Source organism: Sprattus sprattus (genome assembly GCF_963457725.1).
Source record: "Sprattus sprattus genome assembly, chromosome: 19".
In the NCBI taxonomy this organism is placed as follows: Eukaryota; Metazoa; Chordata; class Actinopteri; order Clupeiformes; family Clupeidae; genus Sprattus; species Sprattus sprattus.
In genome coordinates, this window is record NC_137917.1 from 20,521,459 (window position 1) to 20,548,711 (window position 27,253).

The 27,253-nt window shown below is 45.8% G+C and overlaps 1 protein-coding gene across 1 annotated transcript in view; it reads left to right on the forward strand.

Annotated features, from left to right (window-relative positions):
* Positions 1 to 9,893: 9,893 nt before the first annotated feature.
* Positions 9,894 to 27,253, forward strand: part of iglon5 (IgLON family member 5) — a 127,515-nt gene continuing 110,155 nt past the window's right edge. Inside the window, exon 1 of the mRNA XM_080858640.1 lies at positions 9,894 to 10,279. Within this exon, the coding sequence (XP_080714766.1) occupies positions 10,219 to 10,279 (61 nt within the window). The 5' untranslated portion in view covers positions 9,894 to 10,218. The remainder of the gene's footprint in view (positions 10,280 to 27,253) is intronic.

Below are 27,253 nucleotides of genomic sequence, written 5' to 3' on the forward strand. Positions count from 1 at the left end.
TCTCTGCCTGGTCATGCAGAAGTGAGGAGGCTTATAGACCAGTGCAACAAAAACAAGCATCCAAACTGTGGTCACACAACCTGACTCTGATTGCTACCACCTCAAATCCTGTCACTAATATGTCACTTGATCACTTGAACCTTGACCTTTAACCTTGATAAACAATGTCATGCCGTTTTGTGCGAGTTAACGTCACTGTGTATTGGTTGTGTTACGTTTCCAGCATTGTGGTTCTTGTGACGTTAGATGTCATAAAAACATGCGTTGCATGCTAATAAGCTATGATAGCGCACAATGGCTGAACTAACAATGATTGAGAAATGATAGCATAGCGCTGTTATAGCATTTGAAGCAATCTTCGAAATCTTGGCAATTCTTGGCATCTGCCAAGAAATGGTTGTGTTAGTCTCATAAAATGTTTTAAGTAAGTAGTACGACTTTATTTATAAAGCACATTTCGTACAAGAGTTGCACCTCAAAGTGCTTTACATAAAATCAATTAAAGCAAGCAGCAAGAGCAGTACATGGAGTAAAATAATTATCAACGTATCAGAACCTGATGTTCCGATAGGCCTCTTGGATAAGTAAAGTGTGAGTGGAAACGCTTCCGTCAAGAAATGAGTGGCGTGAACAACAGCAGCAAACTCTTTCCTACGTGCAAAGCCGAGGTGATGTCAAATAAATCGATAAAATAAAGCCGAGAAGATTTACCAATTATCGGAAACCCCATCGCAAATTAAAGAATACTTCACTATTAACTACTATCGACCTATACCTACTAAGTATGAAAACACATGAATACATTTACAGTGTAACAGTGATTCCAACATTTTAAAAAGACTTCCTGAAGGAGAAATGTCCCCAATAGTAGCCTTTTACCAAACTTACAGAACACCTTTAAGGCTTAAATAAATGTCCCTCTCGCACAAAAGTATTTGTATGCTATTGAGATTGTACTGAGGTTGTTTTTGTTTGTTTTTTATGTCAGTGCAATGAGAAATGTGATAAAATTAGAGAACTGTAGATGGAGAGCGCCCAAACATATATATATTAGGCTGAAAACAAGATTGCACCCTATCCTCCATTACTCTTAGGGCTTTCCCTTTGATCAGGCTTCAAGGCTGTAGATTCTAGAGCATAGTTTTACATCTCTCCTCCTAGGTGAGCATCTTTCTGCCACTTCTCATCATCATAAATATTTTAAATTTCCCTTAGGGAGAGTGGGAATCACACACAAACACACACACACACACACACACACACACACACACACACACACACACACACACACAGACACACACACACACACAGACACACACACACACGCACACACACACACGCACACACACACACACACACACACACACACACACACACACACATTTTGTAGGTCAAAATAATTTTAAAAGCACATGGATGTCTCCTGGAGTCGAGGGACAAACTCGTAGTTGCTAGACAGAATCACCCTCAGCACAGTGCACCTCCTCATGCCTGCAGTTCCACTTGCTTCTCTCTTAAAGCAGTACGTCTCCCTTTTCACCCTTTCTATTAGCTGATTTCCTCACCCAGTAACAGCCCTCCATGTTTTTCCTCCGGTCAATTAAATTCCAGATACCAATGTCATGGCGCTTTAAAGCATGACGTGTAGCTTTCCCAATAATAAACAATACGAATTTATTTTAAAAAGAAGACCTGACATGGCGACGACCTCTCCAACACCCCCATCCCCACCTGAGTCTGTCTCTGTCCCTCTGTCTCTGTCTCTCTGTCTTTGTCGCTGTCTCCGTCTATCTGTGTCTGTCTCTGTCTCTGTCTCTCTCTTTGTCTCTGTTTCTCTGTCTCTGTCTCTGTCTCTGTCTCTGTCTCTGTCTCTGTCTCTGACGTACACTGTCATCTAGGTGGATGGCAGGCAATACACACTTACATCAAACAGGACACAAGCTGATCATTTACAGTATGTAAATGTATTGGCAGCGTAGTCAGCCATCTCCTGACAGACATAAAACCACACAACCGATAACAGTACAATGGCGTATGATAGTGACTAGCGACTAGCCAGAGTTTTTAGGGCTTTGCAGCACTGAGTTGATTGTCTCAGTGGCAGCTGTGGGCTGAAATAGACTGGGGAGAATCAGTTTTGGCTGTCAATGAGCCTCCACTGTGCCGCTCCTGACTCTGCAGAAAGTCCTCGCACTTTTATGAGGGAGGAATGAGCACTTTGTTAGATGTTAGATTTGTTTCAGTAGGCTTCTGAAGGTTCTTACTTTCGGGTTGCTTTTATGCTCCCCGAGATGGGGATTGTAATAATTAAGAGACAAAATTGTACATAAATAACAAATACCACTGGAGCGTTTTTCTGAGAGATCAAAAATGAAGGGATAAATCGAGACTGAAGAAATGGAGAGAGAGAGAGAGAGAGCTCTGATCATTCAGCTGAATACTGAAAGGAATATGCAAAAGAAAACAGAAAGGATTTCGAAAAATGAAGCATTTCCTTTGCTGCCTTTCCGCTGGCAAGCTTGAAAGCAATGTGGTGAACATTTTGACCACCTGTTTTTTTCTCACTCAAAGATGAAACATATGCTTCACTTTGCATTTTATATACGTTTTATATAATGAATAACTAAAGAAACGATAAAAAAAAACTGCTATTCTGAAGTGTTCTGTAGGTACTTTCTCTCAAAATGCCCGACCCCCAGGATAAAATGAGCCTAGATGAACAGATGGTTCAAACTAAACCAAATATCTCTTTGGATAACTAAACAGGCGGTTCGAAGTTAAACAACTACCCCTTTAGGCTGATTAGGTGTCAGAGATGATGACTTGTGTTTTGAAGAAACGCAGACGAACACACAGCCAGTTTGAAGTCTGAGTAAGAATGTTGATGCACAGTTTAAAGTCAGCGTGGGAGTCTGTGATTAGGCACATTTTGTCTTCTGCAGGGAGAGACAATGCATTATAACATGTAAAAGAATTGTCTGTGTGTGTGTGTGTGTGTGTGTGTGTGTGTGTTTGTGTGTGTGTGTGTCTGCTGGACGCTTTTAAGAGATGGTTTTGGATAAGCTGGCCACCCTCTCATTCTCTAACAGCAGGAAATTGCAGGCAAACACCCAAAAGTATCTAAGCAGTAAATGGAATCATTTCACTGCAGAGCGAGGGTATGGTTTCTGCACTCAGAGCCAACAGGATTAGGGGCGAAGTGAGCGATTGAATGTGGTGTTTACTCGATATTGTTGAAAGTGGCAGAAAACAAATTATTTACTTTTTGACTCTTGTTTGTCCCAAACACTGTCTTTTGAAGAAACATTTGCACAAACAGCACACATATTTTTCCCTTTTACTGAAAAGACTGATAAAAGTCCTCATGGCATTTCTTTTTTACGGCCTTGTGCTTGAGTCTAAAGCCTGCAATCTGGCGGAGCATCTCTTCTGTTTATTTGTTTGGTTTGCTTTTCCCACAGATGAACAGCTGACGTAAACAAATTGAACTTCACTGAGGACACCATTTTCTATTACAACAACAGCCCCGGGGCCCAATTCATCTCATCCATAGTGCTTTTCATACTGATTATCCATCATGATGAAAGCATGAGTCTCTGTGACACAGATTACATTTACGGCTATATTAAGGTAAAGCAGCAAAAAGGAGCAGAAGAGTAGCAACCAAGCTACTGTAGACATGACAAGACATGCTAAAAAAAAACTTACAGCATGGCTGGCACAGATCAAATAAAAATATGGCATTAAAATTAATTTAAAGAGGATACCAGCTCTAGTTGCCTATAAAAAAACATCCTTCAATTTTGCATACTGTCTCTTGCTGTGAGCTACTATGTGACTGTGACGCTGTGACTTGGCGTCTCCACATCACGTGACTGAGTCACATGATTACATTTGTAAGATTTGAACTGAGAGCGTTAAATGGACTACTTTTAACCTTTACTTTTAACCATGTTTATTTACCAAGACCTTGGACTGCTTTCAAACACCTGCTTTTAAACTTGTAAGTAGTTTCCCTGCGAGAGGGTGAGTGCACGCACCAACCTCGCAACGTTGTTGACAATTGGTTGTTTGCAATGCCGTTTGACCACCTAGTGAAATGCTACATGTTTTAAAATACAACCCAAGAACAAGTCCAAGAACAAGTCCAAGAACAACAAGCAGACGGACTATTTCAGATCCACAAAGGTTTATTGAGTGAAGTAGTAAAGTAAAGTAAAGTAGTCTCAAATGTTTACCGTTTTCTCCTGGCATCTCTGGCTGCAGTGTTAAAGGGGCGCGCACCTGCACTGCCAAGCCTGATATACTGTTGTTGCCGACTGGGGCGCGTTCGCGCACTGCGCTCGTGCGTGAGCTGACAATGGTATGGTCCAATCCAGGTAATATTCGCTCATTAAGCGTTTGGTTTTAATATGAGTGTACGAGTGGGATGTTTGTCATTTCCTGTATTAGGAACATTTCTTTTCTTTTCAGTTAATGTCTTTACTTTGGCTGTAAAAGCATTTTCTGTATTGTTAACCCCTAGTTTTTGTATTATTGGTTTGTTCCAATTACTTAGGGGAAATTGATGCGTCTTTAAAATGTGCTGTGTTTTCAGTCTTGGGGGAAAGAAAGGCCTGCCATGCGTGCACACTATTGTAAGTGAGAGCCTCAGAACTCAGTTAAGTGAGTAACCTTGTAGCACAAAGTTAGTTTGAGTTAACTTTTGTTGCGTTAGCTTTTGTCAGTTTATTTTCTCTTTTCTGTTGACCCTCGTGTCATTGTTTGTTTATTGGCATTTGTGACTTTAGTTTAGTCTCACTGTAAATATCGGGAGGATTTTGGCTTGGGAGAAATAAAAACAACCCTCAACCTTTTGCCCGAAACCTTCTTGTGGACCTGCATCTCTGCCAGACTTGCCTGTCACGGCTACACATCTTCACAGTGACTCATCATGTTTGAACTCTCACACACCTTTAAGGATTGGGGCAGGTACATTGAGATCTTATGAGGTCTAAGACCAGCAATGTAACACAGTTAAGAACACATTAAATATTGGGTGGCATATCTTTTCAGTGTCTTCATATCACCATCCCGGTCCTTTTACAGGCACACACACACACACACACACACACACACACACACATTCACTCACACGCTAACCCACACCCACATACTCTCAGACACACTCATACACACACACACACACATTCACTCACACATTCACTCTCCGTCTCATATCTATCTCATGACCTCCCTTTTGCCCTCTCCGTCCTCAGGGGACTAATATCCCACCCATATTTCCTCAGAGAGGTCATCCTCTCTATTTCTTTCTTTCTTTGCACAGCATCTCTTCCTGTCTTATTCCCTCTTAGTAACTATTTCTCCATCATTTACTCTCTCTCTCTCTCTCACTCTCTTCCCTCATTCCACCATTAAACATGTCTCTTCTCTCTCTCTCTCCGTTCACTCCAACATTAAACATGTCTCTTCTCTCTCTCTCTCCCCCCTCACTCCAACCTTAAACATGTCTCTTCTCTCTCTCTCTCTCTCTCCGCTCACTCCAACATTAAACATGTCTCTTCTCTCTCTCTCTCCCCCCTCACTCCAACATTAAACATGTCTCTTCTCTCTCTCTCTCCCCCCTCACTCCAACATTAAACATGTCTCTTCTCTCTCTCTCTCTCCCCCCTCACTCCAACATTAAACATGTCTCTTCTCTCTCTCTCTCCCCCCTCACTCCAACATTAAACATGTCTCTTCTCTCTCTCTCTCCCCCCTCACTCCAACATTAAACATGTCTCTTCTCTCTCTCTCTCCACTCACTCCAACATTAAACATGTCTCTTCTCTCTCTCTCTCCACTCACTCCAACATTAAACATGTCTCTTCTCTCTCTCCCCCCACTCCAACATTAAACATGTCTCCTCTTCGTAGCCCCGTCTCTCTCTCTCTCTCTCTCCGCTCACTCCAACATTAAACATGTCTCCTCTCCGTAGCCCCGTCTCTCTCTCTCTTTCCCTCCGCTCACTCCAACATTAAACATGTCTCCTCTCCGTAGCCCCGTCTCTCTTTCTCTCTCTCTCTCTCTCTCTCCGCTCACTCCAACATTAAACATGTCTCCTCTCCGTAGCCCCGCCTCTCTTTCTCTCTCTCTCTCTCTCTCCGCTCACCCCAACATTAAACATGTCTCCTCTGTAGCCCCGTCTCTCTCTCTCTCTCTCTCTCTGCTCACTCCAACATTAAACATGTCTCTCTCCGCTCACTCCAACATTAAACATGTCTCCTCTCCGTAGCCCCGTCTCTCTGGGCCTCTCTGAGGGCCTGTGATTACAAGCAGGCTCCAGCCCGCCTCTGCCATGCCAATTAACCAAGGGGGCTGGACAGAAGAGAAGAGAAGGAGAGACAGAACAGAGAGAATGAGAGACAGAGACAGACAGAGAGAGAGAGCAAGAAGGGGAGGATGAGCCAGAGAGTAAGGAGAGGGGTGAGGGGGGGGGGGGGGGGTGCAGAGAGAGGGAGAGCTAGACAGAGAGATAGAGAGTGAGGAGAACGACAGAGTGACACAGAAAGAGGGGGAAGAGAGATAGAGACAAAGAGGGGAGGAGGGAGAGAGAGAGAGAGAGAACAGCAGCAGTGTCATTTCCATATTTTACCATACTAAACAGGTGGGTAAGGCCTCTCCCTGGGTGCGTCCATATACTGTTTGCTGGCAACAGACACACTTGAGGGAGAAGCCAGGCAGAACTCTCGCAGGAAGATTACTTTTTACCTCCACAGAATCCAAAACGTGCAACGTGCAAAACACATCCCGCCGCGGGAAGCAGAGCACACTTGTGTTAGCAGCTTGCTGGATTTAATTGTGTTACCGGGAAGAGGAAGGAAGGAGAAAAAAAAACGAGGATGAAACGCACATTGATTTAAGCTATGCTTGTCAAACATGTGTACATACAATCACTCAGCCTCGAAAAAAATCAATAGATTGTTATTAAGCACCTATCAGCTCAGAGCAACAGGTCTTTGCCATTCCTTTGAGCACTAGCATGACCTTGCACTGCGTCTTGTGCTGCGGCTTGCCAAGCAAAAGGATGCCGGATGTTATCAGATGTTATTTTCTTGAACGAAATTAGAAATGTACTGTCAGCCTATTTTATTCCGTGGCCGTTAGTTCAAAACAAACAAACTGAGGAATGTAAATACCAGAGGAATGTAAACAAACAGGGAAGTAAAACAACTTCTGACAGTTGTATAAATAAATCCACATCTGACAGTAAAGGCTAGATATAGAGGAAATTCATGATGAAAACAATAAATATAGAAACTGCAGTAACCAAATATATCTTAGGAACTGCTTTACCCCTCCACCATCTTAAGCATTTAGAAAATTCAACAATTTAAGTTTAATAGATTCAGATGGAATTCAGCAATATTGTCTGATATGTAAATTGCCATAAGATATGAGCTGCTGTTATTGCAACACCTATTGAATAGATATGTAATGACTTGTCAATAACTAGCACAAATCAAATATGACTCTATACTGAATGGTGTTCATGACATGGCCTTCTTGGAAAAAACTGTACTGTGGGGTAGAGTGACATGGCCCAGTTATTGGTACTGGTGTTAGCTTTGTGGTCAACTTCAGTGGATCTGGGCTGTGGTGTTCAAACACTGAACTGGGTTTCATTTATTTGATGTTCTCAAAGCAGACAGGAACATCTGTGGAGGGGGCCGGGTAGAGGACATAGTGGGGATGTATGAAATATTGTCCTTGGACATTTGTTACATGGCAGTCGCAGTCTAGCATCTTGGAAACTGGGAAACCATTCAGACTTGAAAAACGGCCTTTTAGGCCACAGCAATCTGAAGTGTGTTGGTGTTAAGATGGCCCTTAATGCTGAACAGTCTTGTGCTCTGGCGCACAGTAACTACAATCCCTCTGTTATTCTTAGTTTCACACCTCATAACCCTCCACTAAAACTTGCGTCACGCTTCAATGCCCTGACTCACAGCGTCCGCACACATAATCCACGAGCTATTACAAATATTCTGTCACCATTTTCCATGCCAGGGCAGTGTGAACAAGAAACCATTGATTAGTGGCACCCATTGTTTTATTTATCCGGAGTGACAAGCCATATTTTCGCTGCACGGCCGTGGAATGTGACAGACGATAACTTATTGTTATTCCGTTTAGCTCCGGCGTTCCTTCGCGTTCCTTCACCCTGTCATCCGTCCTCCGGGCTCAACAGCTGTCAGTCAAGCACTGATTAGAGGAGAACTCTCCACAGTCGCTGACCTTGCCTGGACATGGTATGAATATGCATAAACGCAGGAACAAGTAGCACATATCGAATTCAATTCAGACAAGCCAGAATCTGTTTAAGTGGTTCCTAGCACTGCAGACACACGAAATGTACACACAGTAAGATATGCATGTATTGCAGTGTTATAGGCAGAGGCTTGTAACCATAACCTCTGAATGCACGCGCGCGCGCACACACACACACACACACACACACACACACACACACACACACACACACACACACACACACACACAAGACAGCGAGAGAGAGAGAGAGAGAAAGGGAGGAAGTAGACGCAAAGATATCCATCTAGTATGAGACAGTAATACATGGTAAGCTCAGTTTATACAAACAATATCAAAGTGAATTCAGTTTAGTTCAGTATAGGGTGAAGATGTTCAGTAATGGCTGGAATTGTTAAATAATGGGTGGAAAAAAAATTCAGTCAGACAAGAAAGTGATACCTGACAGCACAATATTTGAACAAATCTTGCACATAGCCACCTTATACATTCTTATATATATTTATATATATTAACAGAAAGAAATAAGATCCTACTAAAATAGGGCCTGCTACTGTGAGGAGAGCAGTACACACACACACACACACACACACACACACACACACACACACACACACAAACAGACAAACACACACACACACACACACACACACACCCGCAGCCCTATATACCTACCCATGTTGCAGCCTGCCACTGAGAGACAATGAGATGGAATCTCCCATTTGTTTTTGTTTCTACATCACTTAACATTTCCATCTTTCCTCTATACTGCTGCAGTTGAAGTTGGCATCATGTTTATCATCATTAGTTTTGCAGCTGTAGGTGCTATAAATGATCATTCTACTGTTTGGCCATTGCGTGTCAATGCTTATAAAGCATGCATTTGAACTTCATAGGCTAAGACAAAACCTTCCAACATATCCTTCCAACAATAACAATAGATAAAGGAATGCCCAAAACAAGCGATAACAGTATACATAACATGCCCCCTTCCTGTTGGTTTTAACAAATTATATTATTTTTTTTAAACCTCGCGGGGGAAGGGGGGGGGGGGGATATTGCTGTTGCATTCTGTCCATACCCCTCATTAAATGTGTAGTTGCGCCTCTGATTCCATCCGTCTCAAAAACACTGTTTTTCCGTCTACTGCAGTAGCACGAGGCTTGCTATATATCACAGTGTATTATTACCGCGCTGTTCTCCCCTTCTCTCTCCGCCTCTTTCTCACATCCAGAGTTCCTGATTGGCTATCTTTCCTCCTTGGTCTGCCTCCCCTTTCCTTCGATGTTATGATTGGTGGAGGACATGTCTCCTTGAGCTGTCTGTCAAAGTTTGCTTTTACGCTCCCCGTTAGTTGCCTGGTCGAATGATGCACTCGGTCCTCAGACACTGAATGCGTTGCGTGCCTATAGAAAAAAAGACTACAAACCGGACGAGGAAAGCAACTAAATGCACGGACTTTCTCCCATATTCTGAGTGTGCCATTTCGAAGGAAGTCACTATTGCGCTCTGTCAGTGTTCTGTAGAAGGCTTGCCTATCTGTAGAATAATAAATCACGTTTGACGTGTCGTGGGAGTACTTGTCGTTTTGTGTACCAGGATTTCAGTGTCCTTTGGCAGTCCTTCAACGGTTTAGAACCACCAGCTGGCAGTGTTGTGGGTGTCTTCTTTCTTTCTTGCTTCATCACTCCTTTTTGGATGAGGGTCATTAGGGGGCGACAACAAGGGTACAGAAACATCTCGTTGGAGACGGATCTCATGTGATTGCTTGATGTGCTTGTGATTACCAATATTTCCTGTTTAAAACAAAACACAACAAAAATCACTTTGTGAATCATTTTATTCTACTGAAAGGACTACAATAGCTGCAAATTTCGTCAAAAGGAAAGAAAAACGTTGAAGATCATCATGAGCTGCCTCATCTTGCGAAACATGCTGGCTTGCGTCCTGCTGCTGGTGCTCTGGAAAGGTAAGTTAGCCTACATTCCTTTAGTTTGATAAGGACTCGCTTGAGGACGTGTTTCACACACATCTCCCTTCGTGCTCTGTCAAGGCACTGGAGTTGAATACTAATGCAGTTGTGGCCGCATGCTGGGGGTCTACCTATCCATGAATCATACGTGTATGTGAGTCGGGGTTTGTTTTGCTCATAGTGTGTGTCGGTGAGTGTGCTAAAGCGTGTGTCGGTCTTTGGTAAGAACACAAGCATCTTGCGCTGTCTGTTTGCCAAACACAGCCGTGTCTCCCCTGCTGTCCCACACCGTACATCTTCAGCATATTAATATATACCCCAATGGAAAATTCAGACGCTAGGCTCTTATTTGTAAGTAGGCTATACTTGATGGAGCGTACTGGGGGAAGGGTTGTCAAAATCACGAACGGGAAATGCATGCCTTAACGCAGCATCCCAACACTTTGAACGACCGCGCGTGTGTGCTTTGGTGAAAAACAGATAGCGTATGTGTTGCATATTTATACTCCTGAATAAACATGACAATGTAGACCCTGACTTCAGTGTTTAAACGATAGTTGCCAAGATTTTCCTGCGACTTAACATTTTGTACGCTGAACGGTTCCGCACGCGCAGTCTGGGTCATTTATCTTAGAGGCGCACGAATCCTGAGCGAAATAAAAAAAGCATGTGGCTTGCACCTACCTTTACCCCTATGTGATATGATATCTCTCCGAGACGCATGGAATTTACATCCCGTGTGTGGGATAATTGGGCTCCCTCACGCATCGTGATGAATCACAGGGCATTTTGGTGTCCTTTATTATTAACTAAAACAAAAGAAGAGTTGGTGACTTGACTCAGTGTGTTTTTTTTCCCTGACAGTTTTTAAGATGAGAAAAACTTATGTAGTGTGGGGAAAACGCATCACGTCAATATTTCACCCTGCTAATATTCGACCACAAAAATCCGAAATGGACATCAAATCAGATGGGTCCCCTCTGGTGTCAAGATTGATCTCTCCCGTAACTCATAATGCAAAGGTCTTCTGCCCGCGCGGTATTCACTTAACACTTACCTCTGTAGCCACCGCTATGGTTTTCTGAGGAAGTGTGGGCGCGTTTCCTCCCCAGATCTAAACACAACCCATTAACAATTTATCAGTTACACAACTGCCAGCGCTTTAATTTGCTGAAGCTAATCTGCTGCTTACTGCGAGCAGACACAAAGCACATATCACCGTGGGATTTCTCATAGCAGGCATTGCCGTCTGCTGAGGGAGGTGTTTGTGTGAGTGTGTGTGTGTGTGTGTGTGTGTGTGTGTGTGTGAGAGCGTGTGTACGTGTGTGTGTTTGTGTGTGTGTGTGTACACATTTAAGTGGATTGTCTCTGAGAAGAAAGGCAGTGGAGAGTTGGCAGAAGAGGCCTTATGAAATTGTAAGGCATTTTCGAGAGGAATGAAATGGGAATTCAGGCAAGGTTCCTAGTTATTCCTAGTCACACAGTGAACTGGTTAAAACACACTTAGTGAAAATCAAAACAGCAGGAGACAATTTATGGCTGACAGTGAATATAGGAGCACATCTCAGGACACTTTCAAGCATTTTTAGGGTAGGTGTGTGAGATAGGTGTGTGTGTGTGTGTTCATGTGTGTGTGTGTGTCAGGCTGTTTTGAGAGATAGCATTAGGCATCTGTTTGCGTATGTGTGTGTGTGTGTGTGTGTGTGTGTGTGTGTGTGTGTGTGTGTGTGTGTGTGTGTGTGTGTGTGTGTGTTTTAGGATGTGTGCCTACCTCGCCTGGCCGTTTTCAAGCTGTCTCTCTACAAGATTTCCATTTAATTCACTCTCCCCCCCCCCCCCCCCCCCTCCCACCCCACCCTGCCACTGTCTCCCTCTCTGGCCTGGCAGGTCCAAGATGGTCCAGCACTTCTCATGTCCCTTATCAGATCACATTGAGTGGCCTCACCATTCTGTTTAAGTCCCCCCCCACCCCCCACCTTCTCTCCTCTCCCCTCTTTGCCAGATCAGTGCCGTTCTGCAGTCACTCATGTTTCTCTCTCCCTAGATGCCTGTGATTACAGAGTGCCCTAGCCATTAGCTAGGCGCTCACACACACACACACACACACACACACACACACACACACACACACACACACACACACACACACACACACACACACACACACAGACACACACACTGGGATTTCTGCTAAGAGCATGTAGGCCGCTTCACCTTGAGTGAAGGTGATGGGCGATCAGAGGGGGATTCAGACCCAGGCAATGACGAGTTTGAGGTGCATTAGCAATTGTTGACTAGCCTGCCGCGCTGTGAAACCCCCTTGATGTAGTAAGTGCTGCCCCATTTTGTCAAATCCATCCTCACATGCCCCAAAGGGTACTCTTGGGTAAAATGGAGGGAAAATACCCACAAGATGCATTTGAAGGGGGCCTTGTACTTGTCCTCAGTTGACCTTTCTTTCTGTTTATGTCTCTTAGCCATTCTAGATTCCCCCGGCCTAGACAGACCAACAGACTGACCTCTGTGAGAGGGAGTAAAAGAGAGAGAGAAGAGAGAAAAAAAAGAAATGGATGGCAGAAACCACTTATTCAAGGGTTGTCACGTGAGCCATTGCATATGTGAACTCCCAGCTGAGCACCTGTTTCCACTTGGTGGATGCTAATAAGGCCACCAGAGCATCCACTGTATGTGTCAAAGCCCCAGCACCTAGACAGTGCCTCACAGTCCCCTAGTTAGGGCCCTGCGATAGGGCTGACACTTCATTAGACCTAATTATTCTTTTGAAAGCAATCATTATGATCATTGTCAGCTGATATCGCCGGAGCAATTCTTATCGGCGCCAGCCATAGCAAAGAGGCACAGGATCCAGGATGCCCTCCGTAATGAGCTTTGTGGCAAACAGGTGGAGTCGGTGTTTAATTAGACCCTTCATGGGCCAGGGGAGAGAGCCTGTTGCTGAGGCAAACAATAGCCAAAGCCTCACAGACGGAGGCTTTGATGTTTTCTTTTTATCCATCTCGCTCGTTTGATGAATCTTAACTTTACGGAGAAATGACCCCAGCCTCTGAGTTCACAGTGCTATAGGATGTACTGCGCTGTGTATCAAAGTGATGCCTATTAGAGGTAATAGCGCAGTAATGTTGAGGGAGATTTTTCCTCAGCGCAGAGAATACAAAGGAGGGAATTCACTGGGTTTCCTCTCCATTAGATCCCAATGCGTCTTCATCACCTGACACATACCGGTCCCTTGCTCAAGTCCCCCCCCCACCCTCCTCCCGCCCTTCCCACCACCACCACCACCAGAGCAAACCCCCACAGCGCCTTGGCTGCAGAGCTCCAGGCACCTCCCGGTCTCTCCCCTCCCCTCCCCTCCCCGAGCCTCCAGGTCTCTGTTGCTGATGATATCGCTGAGCCAAAGCCACAGATGCCTGCGCGAGCGCACGCCAAAGTGGCGGCATCAGCGCCATGGATACCGAGAGATGAAGCGATAGCGAGGTGTGATGATGAAGGTGAGGAGGAGTGCGCTGGTGAGGGGGGGGGGGGGGGGGGGGGGGGGTCACAGGTGAGCATGTCGGTCGCGGCTCGGTGACTGATCCTCCTCGTTACCACAGCATATGGGGGACAAGTGGGGTCGGGCGCGCTGAGCACATGTTAGAATCCCCCCACTCCACCCCTCCTGGTTACCGCGGCAGTGCACCGCGTCGCGCCGTGCCGCCGGATCGCTTCTGGCTCGGAGATTAAGGGGAGGAGAGGTGGCGTGCACTGTCAGCACACGACAGATGCCTTGCCTCTCAAATCCGGAGGGGCCTTTCAACTCGCCTTGCTCGCTTTGAAGAAATCCACGCTTTATCTGGGCCACGTTGTTGCTGTTGTTTTTTTTCTCTCACTCTCTCTCTCTCTCTCTCTCTCTCCCTCTCTTTCTGTCTCTCCATTGCTCGGAGCCAGGCTCACACACTCAAGGCCTGCCTTGTGTTGTTTATTTATTTGTCAGGGTTATTTATATTGTTCGAGAGCTGGCTGGGGTCGAGATGAATATGTGGTTTTTATTTTCTCAAGCCTGTTTTCTTCATCTTCGTCCAGATTCCAATTTAGGGATTCAGACTTCCTCTGGCACTCTCTTTCCTCTCTTCCACCCTCTCTCCCTCTCTCCCTTTCTCTCTCTCTCACTCTCTCTTTCTCCCTCCCTCTCCTTCTTCCTCTCTGTGGCTGTTTGTGGAGGAGGCAGGGTGTTGACACACATTTTTCAGCCAACTCTGGGGAAAGTGAGGGGAAAGCATTCCTCTGTGTGCTTGGGGAGTTGCACATGGCTTATTGCACCTGTTGGAAAGGAAGAGTGACAGATTGCGACACCGCGGAACACATTGATACAATGAGCTGTTGTCATGGAGAAGACAACATGAGGGCGGTGTGTGTGAGAAAAAGTGAGAGAGAGAGTGAGAAGGAGAGAGAGAGAGAGAGAGAGAGAGAGAGAGAGAGAGATAGAGAGAAATTGTGAGGAAAAAGACAGATTGGAAGCACTCACTGGTTAAATTGTGATTCAGGGTTGTTGACTCGAAACAGCCACACCAAAACAATCTGGCAACCTGGTGGCTCAGGTTCTTCTCTTATGCTAAACTCAAGGTCAACTCAAGGTCAAGGGGAGCACCAGAGGAAATCACTGACCATCCACGGCTGCGCAGAGAGAGACTGACTCCCCTAGACACACCCACAGGTGAATCCAGTCAGGGGTCATCGTGTGACTTTTAGGATGTTGTCGCAGTGGCAGCCTGGTTCCTCATGGCTTTGCCCTTGGGTATCCGCTCGCTCGTTTACTCGTTGCCTCCCTTCCTTTCACTTAACACCTCCGCCGCTGTTACATTTTGCTCCTCGGAAAGCAATTACACATGAGCTTCCAGTCCCATAAATAATGATTATAGTTGCCGAGCGGTTGCCGAGCTTTATAATTTTAATTACAATTATTATTATATACGGTGTAGGGAGCGTAATTTTATGGAAATGAACAGCCGCGGTGACTGGCGTGGGACAGGTAGTTTACCCATGTTTAATTAGTGTAATACCCCCCCCCCCCCCCAACCTGTTTGCCCCCCCCCACCCTCTCTCCTTGGCATGCTGCTCCTTGTGTGGGCTTGGCTGCCCTGTGCATGAATATGTGCATGAGATTGCCCTCACTCGAATAATCATGAAAAAGAGGCCATGTTTTATTTAGCGCTCTCGAAGACAAGGATCACTTGAGTGGTGCTCTGGCGGATGTGTAGGTGTAGGTGCCGATGCGAGATGCCCGGTGAGCCCCTAACAAACACGTTAGCCCACAATGTGTGTGCACACGAAGGACCTAGTGCGTGTTGGATAGTGTGCACTGTGCACTTACTTATGTATATCCACTTGCCCTGTGTGTTAACTGTATGTTGTATTGTGCGGTGTGATGGAGTGACGTGTGGAGATGAGTGTGTGTGCTCTGACTGCCATACCCTGGAGCCTTGCGCTTTGGTGCTGCGGTCAGAGTTCAGGGTCTGTAGACCTGTAGGGTTCAAGGCTGGTAGGGCTAACTGCTCTCTCCCTTCACTACATGCAGTACATACAGCATGCATACATAACCTCAGGGAAAATCCACAGAGGCTGTCAATGCACACAGAGACACACACACACACACACACACACACACACACACACACACACACACACACACACACACACACACACACACACACACACACACACACACACACACACACACACACACACACACACACACACACACACACACACACACACACTGGTGAACGTCTGTATTTGCTGACCAGGTCACACATAAGCTACTTAGAATGCATCACTGTACATACAGTATACACCCACAGACACACTGGTGTACAGTTTAAACATCAACACTCCTACGCACACATTCTCTCTACCTCTCACACACGCACACACACACACACACACACACACACACACACACACATATATATATATAGCCATGATATTTAAACCTATTGCCACTGCTATTGGGGACCACAGGCAAGATGAATACAGACAATTCCCCCAGTGAAGGTGGTTGCAGTAAATCAATTTCATGGTCTGGGGGACCTAGTGTATCTATATATTCCTACAGTCATGCACCCGTAAATACGTTTTATTGATCTCTTATCAATACCGGCATGTATAGAATAACTTAATATAATACTGGGCCTGGGTAAAGCCTCATCCTGTTTCTGCTACGCCTTGGGATTGAGCTGTCAAGACTCCACTGTCCAATTTTTTTCTCTTTCTTCCTCGTCTTTTTGCCCAGTTTTGTGCTGTTAGTGTGTTGGAATGGGAGGCGCCTGCCTGCCACAGCTCTCTGTGGTGGTGGGGCGGGGAGCCGTTCTCGGGGGGAGCAAGTGCGGAGGAGCTGGGGTCTTTGCTGTGTGTGTGTGTGTGTGTGTGTGTGTGTGTGGGTGTGTGTGTGTGTGGGTGTGTGACTGTGAGTGTGTGTGTGTGTGTGTGTGTGTGTGTGTGTGGCTGTGTATGTGTGTGTGTGCGTGTGCGTGTGTGTGAGTGTGCGCGCGCGTGTGTGTGTGTGTGTGTGTGTGTGTGTGTGTGGGGCGGGCAGCCATGCCCTGAGGGAGTGAGTGCGGAGGAGCTGGGGTCCTTGCTCCAATCCCTGTCCTCATTACCACACACACAAAGCTCACCGCCAAATCAATGGCGAGGGCTTACACTCTAATACCAGCCACGCTGCGTGAGCGGCCTGTGTGTGTGTGTGTGTTTGTGTGTGTGTGTGTGTGTGTGTGTGTGTGTGTGTGTGTGCGTGTGTGTGTGGTGTTTGTGTGATACAGAGACAGACAGACAGACACAAGGAAAAAAAGGCGTGTGTGCTTGTGTGTCTGTGTGTGTGTGTGTGTGAAACAAGGAGGGAGAGAGATATGGAGAGAAACAAAGACAGTGATAGAAGGAGAGGGGCAACGAGATGGCAAGAGCGAGAGAGAGAGAGAGAGAGAGAAAAAGAGAGTATGTATATGAGGCAATCTGTTGAACAGATGAAGAGATTACAGTCTACTAAGGATGGGCTAAACCCAAAACATTTGTCCCCTTGTTTGTCAAGGTAAGGGCCTTCCACGCTTTCTGCTTTAGATGTTCAGTACAATATATCATCTTATCAGCATCGGCCTCTCTGTCTGTCTTATCATCCGACCACCTGATCTGTTGTTTTGGGTTCGACACGCCAGGCGAAACATCCACATATGTACACAAACCTGAGAGTAAGATGCAGACGCCACCCTCAAACTGACGTGAAAGAAGACAAAGAGTATTCTTTGTATTTCTGATGAAGAATACCAAGACGAGTGTCGTGCGTCTCCATGGCGGCGACGTTGACGGGCTGCATTCGAGACCCTCTCAAGCATTCACTTCAAGTCTAGGCATTCCACAGATTTCTAAGCCTGTAATGTTCTGCAAACTGAGCTGAGTTAAAGAAGTGAGTAAGTGGCCATGCAGAAAATGCTGCCCATTCACTGTAGCTGCCTTTAATGTAGCGTCTATGGTATTCAGCGTTTAGAGTATGGTATTTAGCGTTTAGCGTCTATGGCAGAGCTATACCGCTACCGTGGCGTGGGTCTCTTTGAGCCCCGCTTTTCACCGTAATTGACTTTGTGTTATCATGACTGTGTGTTATTGTACACCATGCTTTTAGTGTAACATTCCTGTCATTCTGTAAACAGCAATTTCAGACGTGCACATTTTCATGTTAACATCCCCTTTTATCACTATATTAATCTTGCAGCTTCTTTTTCGTGGCCGTCGCAGTGGTTGCTGTCGCAGAGCGATGTGGTTTTTCTGTTTTCGTCTTTTTTTTTCCTGGGTCAGTCCCATTGAGATGATATTGCTTTTTAAGGGGAGAACTGACAACGCACGAGCTGTGAATAGGCACGGTGACAGCGGACAGAAGATGCAGAGACCATGCAAAGAGACAGGTCCTGTCAGTGCGACACAGTGACATTAAAATACCTGTCACAAGTTAAAAGAGGCGCTCGCTTCAATCAGAGCATTGCAGATTAAACGTCTGAATGGGAAAAAGAGAGACGGGGAGAGACAGAGAAAGAGAAAGAGAAAGGATAGGCAGGGAAAGGGAGAGGGAAAAAAGGTGTATGAGAGAGACAGATAGAGACTAGTAGTCTAGTGTATTGCAGTCTGCTTTTGAAGAGATCGTTTGAAGGCTGCAACGATAATTAAATGCTGCTTTGGAGAGGTTTGCAAACTGCAACAGCTTGAGAATGGACGCTCCTATCCAACCTCAAAACAACAACAACAACAACAACAACATTAGCAAAAGCAACAACGACCGCAAAACACAACAACGTGAGCAAAGACTACAGGCTCAGCTGCTCGCGCCCGTTCCACTGAAGCCACGGCTGAGTCTGGCTTCTGAGGCAACATCTGCAGCCCATCTGCAATTATGCTCCCATTACGGTCCCATCAGTGCCCCCCCCGCCCCCCCCCCCCCCTCAGAGCCCAGGGGGGCTGCGAGAGCTCCGTGTCTCCGATGAACACCCCCCCTCCCCCATCCCCACCGCGCTCCGCGCTCCCCGCTCCTTGCCTTCATCCCTCGCTGCTCATCTTTGGCACGGTAAAACCACAGTGCAACAAATGTTAAATAATGGGTACACCGTGGTGTCAGGGGGGCGTAGGGGTGTGGTGTGTGTGTGTGTGTGTGTGTGTGTGTGTGTTTGGGGGGGAGGGACAGTAGCACAGCAGGACTGGAGGTGCTTTTCTGTGAGCGCTAGTGCGAGTGTGAGGGAGCGTGAGCAGAGGCCGAGGGAGACACGCAGGAAAATAAATACAGCCCAGAAAAACAGATCAATAAATATTTCAGCAGCTGCTCCTCTCACTCGTTATTTCTCTTTCTTTCTTTCTCTCTCTCTCTCTCTCGCTCTCGCCCTCTTTTTCTCTCTTCCTCTACCTCTAACTCACTCTCTCTGGAAAACTGGCCCTGAAGCCAAAAAATGGCGGTAGGTGGTGATAGTAGGAGAAGGAATGAAGGAGGCTGATTTTCAGAGAGAGAGAGAGAGAGAGAGAGAGAGAGAGAGAGAAATTGGCAGAGAGGGTTTGAGAATGTGGGACGGGCGGGTAAAACCTCCCTTGCTGTCTAAGAATGAGAGACTGAGCATGAGGCAGAGGGAGGATGGTGAGAGTGAGAGTGTCGGAACGAAGAGGATGGAGTCACAGTCCAGACGCAGAGAGTGCTCCACCATCAGAGGCTCTCGAGATGTCCGCCACAGACTCACTCATTGCTGCTTTTAAACGGCCTGTTGATTCTCTACCCTCTCTTCAAATGTTCTTCAAATCTCATGGTAGCCTTTATATCTGCCTGTGGTACAGTGCTTGACAATACCTTTTAACATAATTGTCCACTAATCCTAACTCCTACATACCCATTAACTAACTCATAAATAACCCTGGTATACACCCCAAACACTAACACGATATCTTATAGACAGTGGGTGGGATGGATATTAAACTATGTTGTAATGTTAGACTCAGTCTCCGATAGCGTTGGTCCTCAAAAAACACCATTTAGTTTAGACCATTAAGACACTTGCTTTCCATAATGTACATCTATATACATATTAGTATAGATATCTCTAACTTATAATTAGCTATAATTATAACTATACCAAGAACTAAAAACGATGTAGTGTAAATATTTTAGGTTGTCGATGTGAAAAAAAGAATTATTTATATACATATTTATTTAAAAGATTTATCAGGGTCATACTATTTTCTCTTGCCTACTCAGCCAACTAAAAGCCTTTTTGTTGTTGACCTGTCGGGTTCACCTGGTTAAGTGATTCCTTAAATCTCCCTTCCCCTCCCGCAAGCGAGGCACTTGAGGCCAACAGGGGCAGAAAGAGGTGGGCTGTGCGACGTGATTAGCTGTGAGATGACATTAACAAGTGGCGGTCAGCTGCGCGAGACAACACCCATTTGAGTCGGGCCGGCGTCACATGCCTCAGTGCCACTGCACTCCAATTAAAAACACCATACTGTCCCTCCTCCGGGGCTGTCACTTCCACAGGGTACTTAACAAACGACTCAAGCATTATGAGCAATATGGGTGTCGTCCGGTATGTTTAATTCAGAGGCAGAAAGAGAGGGAGAGAGGGAGAGAGGGAGAGGGAGGGAGGAGGGTAGATATGATTAGAGAGAGAGAGAGACAGAGGGAGAGCAATAGAGAGAGAGAGAGAGACAGAATATGAAAGAAGACATGGACAGAATGTTCAGGGCAGCCAGAGGAGTTATAAAAAATGATTGAAAGAGTGTGAAGAGTGAGGCAGGGAGGAATGGCGAGGGAGGTGGGGGGGGGGGGGGGGGGGGGGGACGAGACAGATGGCGGGGAGGGTGGAGGAGGTGAGAGAAGGCGTCGAAGGGTGGCAGCAGGCTGAGAGAAGGATGAACCGAGCTGAAGATGGCCAGTAGCACCTAATAACAAACGGCAGCTTCTCCTAAATCGTAAAAACGGAAGGTGGAAAAAAGAGAGAGAGAGAGAGAGTGAGAAAAAAGAAGAAAAACCAAGTGTCGGGCGGAGGGAGTAATATTCCTGCGAGTGGGTGCTGTAAAAGCATCTCAGGGTCACTGGAGACATGGCCTTGCTTCTGGCACTAATGCAGCACGGGCCTCTCGTTAGAGGATAACTCAACGGGCCTCTCGTTAGAGGATAAGTCCAGGGAGACATGCCTCTTATAGGGAGTGCCTTACTCATCGCACCTTGAGCTTAGTTTTTCCCCCCCCACTGCTTTTGAAAATAACACCACACACACATACACACACACACACACACACACACACACACACACACACACACACACACACACACACACACATTCAATATATACACACACATCGATTACCTTCAGCATTTTCTGTAGTTTTTTTTAACAGTCTTGTGGGAAGCCTACGATTCTGACAGTAAGGATGTTCCAGTGACGACACAGTACAGTCAGTGTCTATTTGTTGTTGTTCCAGCAAGGCAGGCCATTATTGGCTGGTTTGTGGCTTTGTCACAGTCCTCTGTTCCCAGCTTAACTCAGTGTAGGGTTCCCACATGCCTACATGTCTTCATACCCACATGCCTACATGTCTTCATACCCACATGTCTACATGTCTTCATATCCACATGTCCACATATCCACATATCTTCATGTCTTCATATCCACTTGGCTATACGTCCACATGTCTTCATGTTTATATGTCTCCTTACCACATGTCCACATGTCTTCATATCCACATGACTTCATGTCTTCATATCCACATGACTTCATGACTTCATGTGTTCATATCCACATATCCACCTGTCTTCATGTCCACATGTCCTCACGTCCACATGTCCTCACTAGCATGTCCCCTGCACTTCCCCTCTTGTTCTTTAAGGGCCAGTGCTTACTAGGGCAGTCCAGCTGTGTGAGGTGCCCGTGAGATTAAGTGACAATAAAGTGTGGATATGAGCGTGGCAGGTGGCAGGTGCACAGCGCAGACTCCCCTCAGGGGGGAAAATGTCATCAAGCCTCGGAGTGCGACATCTTTCTCTAAAAGACTCAAGGGTGGATGTCTCACCCAGGTCGCAAGGGGATTTCAGTGTGATTATATGACTGGGAAATCACGCAGTGTTTGTGGATTTGTGTGTGTGACTGTGTGAGTTTGGCAGAGGTTGTGTTTATGGTGTTATATGAATAGTAAAACATTTCAGAGCTGAATGCCATAAATTGGAGGAAGTCAATTTGCATATTATACATGTGTGGACATGTACTGTGTGTGTGTGTGTGTGTGTGTGTGTGTGTGTGTGTGTGTGTGTGTGTGTTAGTGTGTGTGTGTGAGTGTGTGTATGGGTCGTGGGTGTGCGGTATCCCACTAGTTGGATGTGGAATGAGAGTTGGGCGAGTGATTGAGCAGTGATATTAGCCCTAATTAGGTTTGCTGTCAGATGGCTCCCTGTTATTGTGATGTGATATTCCGCTCATTTGGAGAGGGGGCGAATTTCTCCGGGGAGTTCTGCTGCTCTTCTGGACGGAGGACCGAGGATGGAATGCAGCCAGTGAGCAGACTGTGTGTGGAGTGCCGTCTTCTCATTCTCCCCAAAACAAAAAAGAACATTCCAGATTTTGTGTGTGTGTGAATGTGTGTGAGTGTGTGTGGTAGTGTGTGTGTGTGTGTGTGTGTGTATGTGTGTTAGTGTGTGTGTGTGTGTGTGTGTGCTGGTGTGCGTGTGTTTGTGTGTCTGTGTGTGTTAGAGTGTGTGTGTTTAAGTGTGTGTGTGTGTGTGAGTGTGTTAGTGTGTGTGTGTGTGTGGGGGGGGGGGGGGGGGGGGCATGACCACACATAGTCTTTTCTGTTGTTCGGGATGACTGCTACAGCCTCTCCACATTCAGAGGAAAGGCTTGGGTTTGGGCATGAATGTAAATGGATTCTCGTGTGAAACGAGAGTTATCCTCTGAAAAATTGTGTTGAATGTCATTAATTTTCAGGGGCAGTTTGGTGTGTATTTAATTATCATTTGTTAATTAATTTTTATGGAGTTCAGTCCCCTGCCTGGAATGAAGGTTTTTTTTCTCCCACCATTGTCTCATTGCATTCTGAACACTATGCAGTGTGGAGTCAGGCAGCTTACAAGATGTGGGGTCAGGTATGTGGACCCTGTTTAAAAGCCTTTCTGGTGGTCCTTGTGGCAGCCATATAAACTTTTGTGTTTCAACTTGCAAGTCTCCAGATGGGTATCTGGTAATGTTTTGTGACACTGATGGGAAATTATCCAGATCATTCAAGAGCATAAATGAAGCCCAGAGACTTTGGAGTGCTTGCTTAGAGCGCCTGGCTGCAGACGGATGTGACAATAAAAGCTTGAAATTAAATTTAAGTGTTGTGATTTTTTTCCTGCATCACCATCACCAAACAAAAAGCCTTCCAGAGGAAGTGGATATTCATGGCGGTGCAACAAAATGAGTCGGTCACGTTTCCAAGCCTCAAAAAAAAAAATCTAAGTTTTAAAAAATGAATTTTTGGAAGATTGCCTGGCCAAAGAGCCATTAGGAGTGGCCCTATCATTGTTTGAATTACATGATCCAATTAATTTGATATTTTACTCTCATTATTTCAATAATTTACATAATAAAATCAGGCCATTTATAATTGGAGTGACTCATTCTAACAAGAAAATTAAACTTCACTCTGAACTGGTACTGAGAACATTTTTCCCCCAGCTTATTTGATAACCATGCATTATGGATAAGATATCCTAATGCAATCAGGTCCCTTCTCTCTCCCGAACCCTTCCCCTCTCCTTTCTTCTCTCTCTCTCTCTCTCTCTCTCCCTCTCTCTCTCCCACCCTTCCCCTCTCCTTTCTTCTCTCTCCTCTCTCTCTCTCCCTCTCTCTCTCTCTCTCTCTCACCACCCTTCCCCTCTCCTTTCTTCTCTCTCCTCTCTCTCTCTCCCTCTCTCTCTCTCTCTCTCACCACCCTTCCCCTCTCCTTTCTTCTCTCTCCTCTCTCTCTCCCTCTCTCTCTCTCTCTCTCTCACCACCCTTCCCCTCTCCTTTCTTCTTCTCTCTCTCTCTCTCTCTCTCCCACCCTTCCCCTCTCCTTTCTTCTCTCTCCTCTCTCTCTCTCCCTCTCTCTCTCTCTCTCTCTCTCACCACCCTTCCCCTCTCCTTTCTTCTCTCTCTCTCTCTCTCTCTCCCTCTCTCTCTCTCTCTCTCCCACCCTTCCCCTCTCCTTTCTTCTCTCTCCTCTCTCTCTCTCTCTCTCTCCCTCCCTTCCTCCCTTCATCTCTGTCCTGCTGGAGTTACTCAGTGGGGAGTCCGGGGCCCATAAAGCATCACTCCTTTTATTGCCTCCATGACCTTTCCATGGTCAACACACACTCCATTTCCATTAACAAATAATGAAAGTTTGATGCAGGTCAATTAGTTACCTAATGTCGGGCAGCATTTCCTTCGGGAACAAGATACTTTCTTCGCTAACGAGTCAATATATGCCCTTAACGTGAGTGACACAGCCATGAAGAGCAGCAGCTCTTCTCTTTCAGGAGCAGTTCCTGAAACCCTACGTCAATAACGAAGGCCCCGCGTCTGTCTGTCTTATTAATACACGGCCGGATAGGCACCGCAAGATTGATAGAAGTGCTGATGTGGGACTGCCCCCCCCCCGTCTGTGCTCTAAGCAGATTTCAGCGAGGTCAGCACTTCGGGCTGAGGCGAGTCCGAGGTAGCCAGGCTCTCCGGCCCTCAGTGGCTCCCCTCCCGGAGATGCTAAGACCGTGGCAGCCCAACTTGGATGCCGTCCAGTGAAGTCGTATATGCGGATATATCGTGTATGTATACACAAAACAAGCTGTTAAGTGATAATGTATGGGTAGCCTGCAGAGTTCCAGAATGAATAAAAACGGGTTGTGCTTGTGCTCTGACAAATAAATGCTTTGTAATTAAGAAAAATGTGTCCTAACTCTAGACCACAGAAATGCTCTAATTCTATTGCTTATTGAAAAGTGCAGTCAATGCTGTTGCAGCTGTGCTATTCAATTCACGAGGCATATTGGACTGTGCAAGTTGTATTTTGTGATTGGCCCAAAGCAGTAGCTTTCTTTCTAAACATATGATTACGAACTGATTGAATTCAGTGTATGTGCAGCGGTGGGGGGGGGGGGAGGGGGCAAAGTCTGGTATCTGTAATTATTTCAGTGTTTTTCTGCGTGATGTCAAAGAACCATCAAATGTTTCTCTCGTTCTGGCCCTATCTGCGAACTGAATCCCTTTGAACCAGTCAGGGGGGTTTATTTGAATACAACAGAGAGATGCCCTGATTTTGAACATGGCAAGTCGACAGTGTGCATCGACAACAGTTAGAGGTGTCGTCTCACTGAGGCTGACATGACAGATCCACGCTCCAGTCCATCACCATGAAAACCACATTGACATTTATGGCTCGATGACACGCTCTTTGAAGTAAAACAGATTGCTTGCTGATCACGAAGAATGCCGCTCAATCTTGCACCAATCAGTTTTTGGGGGGCTTATATGTAGAGATCCTGACAATTTCATAGAGAGCTAGGGATAGAGAGGGAGAAGGACAGAGAGAGAGAAAGAGAGAGAGGAGAGAAAGAAAGGAAGAGGGAGATGGTAATGAGAGAGGGAGAGAGATTGGGAATCAGGAGGATGACTGACTGTTCTCTTCGGCTTTTCTGCACAGTTGCATGCTAAACAGACACTTGAAAATGACTCCTCTCAAAATGTCAGTGGACCCCGGGTGTCGTAAATTCCCTCGCATTACCTTGTAATAAGGTTGCAGCAGAGCGTAATTGTCACTGTTTCTTTTTTTTTTTTGTAACTCATTCCAATCAGTTCACCATCAATAACGCACAGGGGAGAAAAAAAAGCACGAAAAGGGCAACTTATGATTTTAGCGGAACCAAATGTACTGTCCTCCGCTAGTTGGGACCCACTGGTCCCCAAAACACAATTAGACTCTAGGCGACTTACGAGGTGGTGATGAGGAGAAAGAGAAAGGGTTGAATTACGAGATCTAAAAAGACGTAGCAGAAATTAGAACAACTTTCTCTCCTCCCGCGAGGGCCCTGTTGTCGGATGGAAGTCACTGAAATAAAACACACTGCTGGACGAGTGTCGTTTCATCCAGTCTATTTTTGTGTACAGTGTACCGATTTAAAATTGAAACTTGCCACTTTGGAGGATGCACTCGTTTCATGTCCGCATAGCTGTTACATCACATTAAATGCAGACATGGAATAATGACCTTGACCCGGCCCTTTCCATTTAATAACTCCCAGTGAAAAGGAAATAGGTCGTGTTAGTATGAAAAGCCATGAAATACAAACTAGGCTGATGTTTGCCGTCTTTAGCGCCCGCATCCCCTTCGTGGTGGCTCGTGTGTTATCTGCGCACACAGAGCCAAGTGTCAGCTTTAGTCTGCTAATCTTCGGCTAATTCTGTGGCTATTGTACAGAACCAGCCATTTTAGCCGCCTGCCACCCATCTAGCCCTGTACTGCAGAGGGGAAACAAGCTAGCAAACTGTATTTACGGGGGTCTGTGTATCAGCAGCAGTAAAACGCTACACCTTGCATATAAAGACTTTCCTCAAAATGAAGACTGAGCTTACTAGCTTGCTTCCAACAACGTACATGTGAATTTCTGAGAACCCAGATAGGAGTTAATGACAGTATGCAGGCATATCAGCCGTTCACTCCAGACTTCATGAATATGTGGGTGTGCAGGGGCATAGCCGGCATACAGATGGTAGGCCACTGCCTCATGATTAAACCACTGTGCATTTTCTTTGCCTGATTTTCTGGTACTGGCACAGAAAAAGCCTTTTGTCATATACTATCGATTCACCTGAAATAGTACGATTTGCATTTAGCCAGGTGTGGCGGATCGATTCCCGTGAAAGCTTACGGTTGTGATACTGCTCCGAGATCTGAGCTGGGTTAATTATTTCACTGTGGCAAATTCGGAGATGTATTTATTGGTGGCTGTGTTATTTTTAAAGCCCAATATATCTGGATGGCCGGGTTTATTAAAGATGTCACTCGAATGTCCTTGAGTTATATTCCCCCACGTCAGGGCTTGTCAGGCTCCTCCTCATCTAAGGGCTTTTCTAGGCCAGGGCCCTTCTCCCTTTCCTCCGTATTTTTAGTCTGCCATATGATACGCCTTTTGAAGAAAAACATTTGTTTAGATCACAGCGTGGATGTTAATTTTATATTGCTGGAGGTATTCATTTCCATTACAACCGAGACACGGCTATTTAAACACAAGAGTTGGTGTCGTATTACGGTTGTGTTGAGATTGTGTAATTAAACACGGTGGTCAATGGAAGCATAGGCCCGGTGTGCTTGTAATATCCTGGTGTGAATAGCAGGATTGTAGTGCTTTTTTGCTGATGTATTTCAGTACCCGAGTTCAATATCTTAGCCGTCCAGCTATCTGCC